The sequence below is a fragment of the Genypterus blacodes genome, unplaced genomic scaffold (assembly GCF_046128005.1).
Source record: "Genypterus blacodes isolate CSIRO-AG114 ecotype Tasmania unplaced genomic scaffold, CSIRO-AGI_Gbla_v1 ptg000058l_1, whole genome shotgun sequence".
NCBI lineage: Eukaryota > Metazoa > Chordata > Actinopteri > Ophidiiformes > Ophidiidae > Genypterus > Genypterus blacodes.
In genome coordinates, this window is record NW_027466870.1 from 8,000,998 (window position 1) to 8,010,392 (window position 9,395).

General features: G+C 47.5%; 1 protein-coding gene across 2 annotated transcripts; it reads left to right on the forward strand.

The window, feature by feature from the left end:
* The first annotated feature begins 454 nt into the window (after window positions 1-454).
* amotl2a (angiomotin like 2a) lies at window positions 455-8,565 on the forward strand. 2 transcript variants are annotated; one of them, XM_076153311.1, is made up of 11 exons: window positions 455-680; window positions 1,570-2,323; window positions 2,492-2,678; window positions 3,279-3,423; window positions 3,523-3,615; window positions 4,914-5,209; window positions 5,304-5,494; window positions 5,578-5,679; window positions 5,792-5,952; window positions 6,264-6,425; window positions 6,664-8,565. In XM_076153311.1, exons 2-11 carry the CDS (start codon window positions 1,611-1,613, stop codon window positions 6,738-6,740), a joined length of 2,127 nt encoding a protein of 708 aa, XP_076009426.1. In that variant the 5' UTR covers window positions 455-680; window positions 1,570-1,610; the 3' UTR covers window positions 6,741-8,565. The 2 variants fall into 2 exon arrangements, with proteins under 2 accessions (XP_076009426.1, XP_076009425.1); XM_076153310.1 differs by having other exon boundaries at window positions 456-680; window positions 2,489-2,678.
* The last annotated feature ends 830 nt before the right edge of the window (window positions 8,566-9,395 follow it).

A 9,395-nucleotide genomic window follows, 5' to 3' on the forward strand; every position in this document is an offset into this window, starting at 1 on the left:
TTCTCTTTCCTGTCTCATTGCAGCTTTTTCTCTTTGTCTTTTCTATTTTTGCCCTGGACGTCAAATCAATCTCTCCCCTTTCCCCTGAAGCATCCCCACACCACATTTACACTGAGGTGTGTTTGGTTGTCTCTCTCTGGTTACACTTTATTGTCCTGTTGCCACTTTTCTTGTCTCACAATGGAAAAAATTCCTACAACCACAAAGACTTAAATCCTCTTTTCAACTTTAACTTTATTCAGGAATTCCCATTTACTACACAATACTACACAACAACAACACACTCTTTTACATGACACAAGTGACCAGCTGAGATGGTGCTGCTGCTCTCTGTCCCGATCTCTGCCCTCCTCCCCTCCCCCTCCCCCTCTCTCTCCCTCACACCCTCCCTCCCTCCCCCCCCTGTGCTCCGCTTTTGATCCCACAGGGACTTGGAGCTTTTACATTCCAGCCATTCCAGGCGCAGTGAACAATCGGCCCTCAGTTATTTATTGGAGCTGTGAGCTGTGAGCGCTTCAGTCTGCTGGGAGAGCTGCACACACACACATCGCCTCCTCGGATACGGGAGAAATTACGCAAAACGTGGCAACGTTGAGACGGAAAGCTTTGATTGAAGACACCGAGAAACACACACGCACACACACACACAGTCGATCCGTGTGTGATGAGACGTTAACTTGGTGAGTTTGCTTTGTTTTCCCAGCTTCTTGTCGCTCTCGCTGCGTTGTTTCCACGCGGTTTGAGCTCCGGGCTCCGAGCTCCGCTGTGGCTTTAGTGCGTGACTGCTGGAAGAAGAAGAAGTGTGTTCTGATCTGGATCTGCTGAGATGTGAGGGGTTAATAGTCAGTAAGAACAGGAAACATGTTAAACTAACTCCCTACATGTGGACATGACAGTGATGCTCCATGAGGGGAAAGAGGTTTGAATCTAAAGCGTTCATCTGTGTGTGACCTCATACCAAACCAACAACCATCTGGGCTTATCGGGTTGGTAGTATAGTTCTTTGTTTGGTTTTTTACTATTTGTTTTTATTGAAGCAAACATTTTATATGACATTTTGGAGATAATTTTTTATACAGAAAGAGAGGGGGGAAAGGAGAGAGAGAGAGAGAGAGAGAGAGAGAGAGAGAGAGAGAGAGAGAGAGAGAGAGAGAGATATGGTTGTATTATTATTATATAACCTTTTTTCGTAGAGCCTGAGGTAAAATAGGCAATATGAGGTACAAGTAGATAGAAATAGAAACAGCAGGAAGCAACATACATGTGGTGGTGTTATTATTGTTGTTGATGTCCAATAGCTCAGTTGTTAGATATTAGATGGTTATGAAGTTGAGCTCATGATGTGACTGAGGGCCGTCTGCTCTCTAACATGAAGCTCATTTGTGTTTGAGAGTTTGACCATCAGAGGCTCTGTATTTGTCTGTAAGTGTCTTTCTGTGTGTTGGAGGAGTGTGAGCTGTAAGAGTGTGTGGAGGGGATTCCTCTCAGAATCCCGCTGAGTATCTATAAGTATCACATGTTTGTTTTGTGAGGTTGATCTGATTCTAATGATTGTTTTCCTCCCTGTAGATTTGAGTTTGACTCAAAATAACTGTTTCCCACTGACTGAGATGAGAACTGCTGAAGAATCTTCTGGAACGGTCCTGCACCGTCTCATCCAAGAGCAGCTCCGCTACGGGAACCTGAGCGATACTCGTGCCCTCCTGGCCATCCAGCAGCAGGCCCTGCGTGGAAGCAGCGGTGGTGGGGGCACAGGCAGCCCCCGCTCCTCTCTGGAGAGCCTCACTCAGGAGGAGTGTCAGTACATCCAGATGTCAACAAGGCAAGAGCCCCAAGGTCAGGAGCACCAGGGGGACTGTCGGCTCTCTGAGGGCCCCGTGTGCCATCTGTACCAGCTCCATGGAGAGGAGCTGCCCACCTATGAGCAGGCCAAGGCCCACTCCCAGTATCTGAACTCTCAGAAGGGACACGTCGAGCAGGAAGTGTATGCTATGGACATAATGGGGAGTGAGGCACAGTGGGATCTGAAACGGGAACACGCTCGTTCCCTCAGCGAGCGGCTCATGCAGCTCTCTCTGGAGAGGAATGGATCTAAGGCCAGTGTTCCTCTGAGCTCCTCACACAGCTACCCACAGCTGTATAACAATGTAATGAGCCATGTGGCACCTGACAGCCACGGAGCCCAGCAGTACCCAGAGCAGCGTGGTCCCCCCCCGGACTACCCCCTCAGCTCCAGGCTCCCAGGCTACATGCTGAGCCACTCTCAGGAGCATGGACACTACTACAGAGATCCCCCTCCCACCTTCTACTCACAACATCACAGGTAACCATGGCAGCTGGAAGATATGAGAGTTTGGAATGCACTGAGTGTACACTGCAACCAAGACATTCTTGTTTCCACGATTGTGTTAGAGGAGCTGTGAAGCTGTTTGTCTGCTAGTTGTGGTTTTCCTCAGTGTCTGAATCCCTGACTCATGTCTCCTCTCAGCAGGTATGTGTCTCCCCAGCCCCAGGTGGCTCACAATGGCTTCTACCATGCAGCGGGCCCTGCTGGCTCAGAGCTGATCACCTCCGCCTCCAGCAATAACTCACTACAGACGGACGTGTTGATGCGGGAGAACGAGAGGCTGAGGAAGGAGCTGGAGGTCTATATGGAGACGACGGCCAGACTACAGAAGGTGAGAGAGGCTGGTGTGATTAATAGCACCGTTGGCTCATAGAGGGTGTGGAAATAATAAAACAATAGCTGCCTGCTGATGCATGTCAGGGTGAGAAGCTTCCAGTTAGGGAAATGTGCAACACTGGGAAGTTTAGGCGTCAACTCTCCTAATGTACTGATTTCACACTGATAAGTCTGATATCTAGAGCGCTCTTTGTTTCTGCTGTCGGGGTTAAATGTGTTTTAGCACTTCGGTGTGTTTTAACACACAGCACACAGTTGGATTCTCTCCTCATTCCTGAGTGTGGAATGCCTACAACACATCCTGTTCCCTTTGTCTCTCAAAGCATGCTGGCACATTGCCATGGAAAGAGATAAATGCCGTGACACCTGGGACCCACAAGTGCTCACTCAGGAATGTGGACTTTTTCAATTGCACATAGTGTTGAAAAACCATTTGGCTGCAGGCTCTCACACACACAGTAACACACACATTTGTTGGAATGACAGATTAGCCTCATTGATATTAACAGCTGCAGCAGAAACCACAATCTGAACCCGTCGCTCTGTGAACGGCTCTTAACTCAGGCTTATTTTTCTTTTCATGTTTTCCTCCCAGTTGGAGTCAGAAATCCAAAGGATCTCTGAAGCGTACGAGACTGTGATGAAAGGTTCTGCCAAGAGGGAAACTCTGGAGAAGACCATGAGGAACAAACTGGAGGCAGAGATCAAGAGGCTGCACGACTTTAACAGAGACCTCAGAGGTACGGACACACACTCACACGCTCAACCAAAACAATCCCACAATGCAACTGCAAAACAATCTCAACGTATGTAACCACGGTTTCATTTCCTGTGACCAGATCGCCTCGACACAGCCAACAAACACAGAGCGGCTACAGAAGCTGAGTGCACCGACCAGAAGCAGCAAGTCTTCGCTAAACTCCTCAAGCAAAGTAAGTTTCTAACAACACCGATTCCTTTTCAGTGTCAGCTTTATGGCAGGGGAGAGACCAAAGAGTTCAGGATCTGTTGATTTGATCCGACTGAGCCAATCACACTCGGCTGTGAAGTGCTTCACAATAGCAGGAACATAGTTGTACAGGGATGGGTTTCCTCCGGCGCTGTAAGCTTGGGGGCCTCATGTAGGGACACAAATGACTCTGTCTAATGTGAGGAGTTGCTCTTGGCACTTAGACAGCAGCCATTTTTCATAGCAGCACTAAATGTGCTCCGGATTCCAGGAATGTTTTGAGGTATTTCAGGCCGTTCCAGCGTTAGGAATGCCTCCCTCCTTCCCCCTCTGCTCAGGTTTGCATCACCCCTGACTTCCCTCCTCAAGGGGAACCAACATGACTGGGACTCTGGGGGCTCAGCATGTCCCCCCCTGCCCCCCCCCCCCCCCCCCCCCCCACTAGAGCTCGCTCCCCTTCATGATCACCACAGAGGATTCAGTTCAACATCATCTTTGTTAAATTGACCGTTTTCAGGCTCATCTGACTCTCTGAGCCTGAAGGGTCAGAGATATTTAGACGTGTGTGCTTCACTTGTGTGCCAGAGACCAAACAGACTGGGGGTGTAGTTTAGACCCTGATCCTTTTCTACATGGACTGTTTGAGTCATATTTGGAGGTATTTGTTTACTTCATGACCTTAGAAGCATTCCAGAGCTTTTCCCAGTACAAAGCTATGCCTGTGTGCGTAAGTGGATAAGAGGAAGTCTGCATTCCCTCCGCAGGCATGCACACGTCTTGTGTAATCGCTCGGCTTTTAACGCGGCACAAGAGACTCGCTCCCTCGTACTTTCATTAAAAAACAGAGCAGTTTTGAATGAGTGCATAACAAGATGAATTCATAACAAAAATGAATTCAGCAATGATGTTGAGCTTTCACGTTATTCTCTCCCTCTAAACCGGGTTGTGACCCAATGATTCAGGTTTATTGGAGATGACAGAATGCCAAATGAGCTGTCGTTGGACCACATGCCTGTAAAGCTCTGAGTAAATGTCTCTCGTTGGGTCACATTCCATACAAAATGAACTCCCGACTCCCTGAGCGACTGCAGCCCGTCTGACCCCATCACAGCCAGCTGAGGAGTCTTTATATATCCTCTCCAGCATTCCTCCTCTTCTTCTAGGAGTTATCATCTCCTCATTTAGATAATGACTCCACAACATTAGGACTGTGAGACTATTGCATATTGTTATTTGTGTCACTCAACTTCATTCTTCCATCTTTTTTCTTCTCCATCTTAGATGAAGAGCAACAGCGAGAGCGTGAAGGTCTGGAGAGAGAGATTCAGCTCCTGCGTGTGTCCGGTGATAAGTGCCAGCGGAGACGGGAGCTGCTGGAGCATGCTCTGGTCTTGGCAAAAGTCTGCCACAGGCAGCAGGAGGAAGAGCTGGAGAGGAAGACAGCATATGGGGAGAAGGTGGAGCAACTGCAGAGCGCGCTGGCTCAGCTGAGGGTAGCATGTGAGAAGAGGGAAGCCCTGGAGCTGCGGCTACGCACGCGACTGGAGCAGGAACTGAAAAGCCTCAGGTCACAACAGGTGAGGAGACACACACCTGTCCCAATGTTTCACTTCTGCAGTGTAAACAAGTGTTTGGTGTTCTTCACCTTGCCCCTTTTATCTTCCATCTCAGGCTCTGAACCAGTCTGCCGACCCTGGTGCCTCAGAACAGAGCTCCTTCGTTTATCAGCAGCAGTTGAGGGAAAAAGAAGAAAGTATTCTGGCCCTGGAGGCAGATATCACCAAGTGGGAGCAGAAGTACCTGGAGGAGAGCACCATGAGGCAGTTTGCAATGGACGTAGCTGCCACTGCTGCGGCACAAAGGTACAACCTAACTGCACAGAAACGTTAACCACAACACAGGCTGAGTGTTTAAGTATGTTAACGCCTTTCTGCTTTATTTACAGAGACACAACCATCATCAAACACTCACCCCGACATTCACCAAACAACAGTTTCAATGAAGACCTGCCGTTATCTGGTCACAGACACCAGGAGATGGAGAACAGGTACACTTCTTACTACATCCTCGCCCAAAATGCTGAATTCTTTACTGACGGCAAGGATCTAGTTTACGTGTCATTGGTTTGTTTGTACTAAAGTCACATTCCGTGTGTTTAGGATCCGGGCTCTTCACGCTCAGCTCCTGGAGAAGGACGCTGTGATCCAGGTCCTCCAGCAGCGCTCCACCTGGGAGCAAGGCAAGCTGGAGAAACAGGGGCTTCGTCTGGCCAGATCCGTCCCCTCTATCAACACTGTGAGCAGCGGCGTGGAGAGGAAAGGTGAGCGCCTCGTGCTTCACGCAGCACCCAGGAACTTTGAATCTTTAATGGCACATGCTATCAAGCGACAACTGGCAGACTGGCCTTGAGTCGCCAGACAGAATGTGGGCTTCCTAAAAAAAAGTGGGAGACAACCCTTGGGTGTCCCTCAAATAGACAACGTGTTTTTAAAGCGGAATGCAGATCAGCTCTCACTCCAGAATAGCCCATCCAGAATAGTCATGGGAAGAAGTCCACAGGGCAGATGTTAGCCGTGCGTGTGGATGCAAGCTGGTAATAACGCAACCTCCTGTCTTTGTCCGCCTTTGCAGGGAAGAGCCTCTCAGATGACCAGACAGGTGGTGGTGCTGCTGTGCTGCCTGTGCGGCCCTGTGCGCTGCCTAAACGCCCTAGCAGAGACTCCAGCACCCAGAGTGAGCCGGAGCACACAGCAGAACCCAGCAAGACAGAATCAGTCTCAGCTGCTTCCACCGGTGGGTTTATTATTCAGTCGAGCATTAACTCCAGCTCCCCATCACTCACACTCACACACACTTACATCACTATTTAAAGGGTAACCTGAACCTGGGCAAGGACATTTGAAGGATGCAGATACTAATACCTTTAAGTGACACAAGGTCATTAGAAGCTTGTCTAATAGCGGTGCAGCTTTATTTACTGCAGCATTCCAGACATGTCGGTCTAATGTGCTCATTTGTATCTTCAATGCAGATAACATGGAGGAGTCAAAGGCCTCGCAGAAGAACATCAACATCTCAGAGGCAGAGGTGGTGGAAATCCTTATTTGAACGCTAACGACTGAACGAGTCAACGTTCGGTCCAGATGTTTGAAGACTTTCTCCACATCTGACCGACGACGTAAAAGAGGTTGTGTGTATCTTTTGGGATGAAGCTGCAGAACGATGTTTGACCTAAATCAACAAGCACAAGAGAATTCCGCTGTGGCACAGTTTGGTGCGGAGAGCTGAGCTTTCCTCCACAATTCAAAAATTGTGAATTTGACTAGGAGCCCTCACAGGACAGGAGTTCTTCACGGTACCTGGACGCCGTTCAGCATTATGACAGGCTGCTGATTGTGTGTATATACATTATATATGTTGTTGTGCATGGAAATGGTTTGTGTTAGTTTTGTCTTGTATTTATATTTGTAAGTGCTGCTCATAATGTGATGTGACAGAAAACCAGGATCCGCTCACTTCTTCTCTTTTGCGACCCTCTGATTCACTTTGTAGTGACTCACTTTTCCTGGATGGAGTATCCAATCCCTCTGCAGCTCCTTGGCTCTATTTACGAGTTGCCAATAGCCTTCAGTTACAGGAACATTTAGTAACATTACCCAGTAAACCATCCTCTCTATGTTTTCATGCCATGTTCTAGGATTATTCCGTTAAACAGAACACTCAATTAATCCACCCTCTGCATTCCGAACCTAAATTAACCGTCGGTCACATTTAGAACCCGGCTCGCAGCTCAGCGGAGGATTTTCAAACTTCCGCTGAATGCCGAGCCGCTCTGCTTATTCTCTCCCTAAAAAAGCCCGTGAGGATTGTTTCACGGGGGTCTAATTTTCCAGATCCGGGGGTTAATGTTTGGGGCCTCAGACGGCTACTGCCCTGCATTTGGCTCGCCTCCGCCCGACACGCCGGAGCTAATCTTCTCACATTCCTGGCTGAGGGAATGCTCCCGTTAAAGAAAAAGGCTATCTAAAGTCTGACCCCTCGCCCTTGTTAAAATGGCCGGCATTCTCCACATGATTCTTTTTCTGGGTCTGGTTATTTCTTCTGAGCCATGATAGCCGGTTCTACCATGGGCATCCAGCGTGGAATTGGTCAACTATAATTGGCCTGCATGTGCCTGCGTGTGCGGCTCCATCACTCTGTTAAATTCAGCTGCGTTTCCTCCGTCGCTCAGCTCACATTTCGGCTCTAACATTGTCCTTTACGTGGAATCTAATACTTAATTCCAGAATAGGGACTGAGGGAACGCTGCTGAGTGGAACCTCCCACATATTGGGAATGTGTTTCTGTATTTAACTGGAATGTGGCAGAATCCAGAGGGGGGATAGGATCATACATGTGTGTGTGTGGAGCTGAGAATCAACCACCAATGACAAAGCAGACATGAGTTTAGTCTCCTTGTGTGTTTACCATTCATGTCAAAACAATATGGAGCTTTGTGAAAGATGATTTTTCCGGGGATGGGAATTCTTACATTTTACTGTTTTTTCCCCTTCTCGCTTTTTAAATATTATTTTCTCCCACAATGCATTTGCTGGTCAATGCATTTGCTGGTCCTTTGCTGTGTTGGCTTTTATAAAAACGCCCTTTCGCTCTCTGAACCGTGTTTACATAAATGAGTGAAGTGAGAGAAGCTAATATATTTTGAATGTTGTTTCTTTATTTTTTATTTGTACACTTTGTGTTTTCTGTGATGCCAAAGATTGACACTATTAAGTTATAACCGATGACATACAAATACAAAAGGTTCCATTAAGACGCCTTGCTTCAGCTGGTTGACCCATTTTGATGTTGTGAACTTTTGTAATGGAAAGTTTTGTACATTGCCTTAACATTTCACATTAATAGAATAAAATTATTAATATATGACTTATAACAGTTTGTTTTGTGTATCATTTCTATTTCGTTTCTGCTGTTGTATGTTGCCTACGTGTTCTCCTGCCTGTGTTATTGTTCCGGGCTGCACACAGCTGATGCTCATTGAGTGCTCCTCGGTATTCAGACTCCAGGTGTTGCGGCCATGCTGCCCACAGAGATCCAGGACTTCCTCCAGTCCAGGTGCTTTCTTCATTTCCGTCACGTCACCTCCGTCAGTATGGGTACACTTATTTGGGCCTGGCATGCTGCGCTGTTTTGTTTTTTGCGTGTGGACCTTTTGTGGTTTCCTGCTCTCCAGGGTTTAGTTTATGGATCCACTCACTCTCGCTTCGTCAAGCGTTCTCTCTCCAGCAGCAGCTTCCGTGTTTCCAGTTGGCATCCTGGTTTGTGTTTTCAGTAAATATCTGTATTGTGTGTGTGTGTGTGTGTGTGTGTGTGTGTGATCATATGTTAAGTAAATCCTCAGTGTTGGGTTTGGCGTAAAAAAACATTTTGTTACATTTAACTTTTATCCAAATCAACGTACATAAGACTGGAGCTGGGCACAGATCAGTCAGGAGTGAACAGCAAACAGCATTTCAATCATTTTGGTCAAGGTTCTCCTGCTATTTTTGTTCAGAGTTCCACTGATAACAAATGGGAAGCCCCAGATCAGGCGTCTGCAGCTTTGACATGCAGGGCGCAACTTCTGTTTGATAACGGATTAGAGACGCACAGAGTCCACAAACCTCCCATCACTCCTCTGTGACACATCTGTTTGCTTTCTTACCCCTAAAGTCTGTATATGTAGAAGTGTTCTGGTCATTCCTCCTTTGTTTCCACATAAGA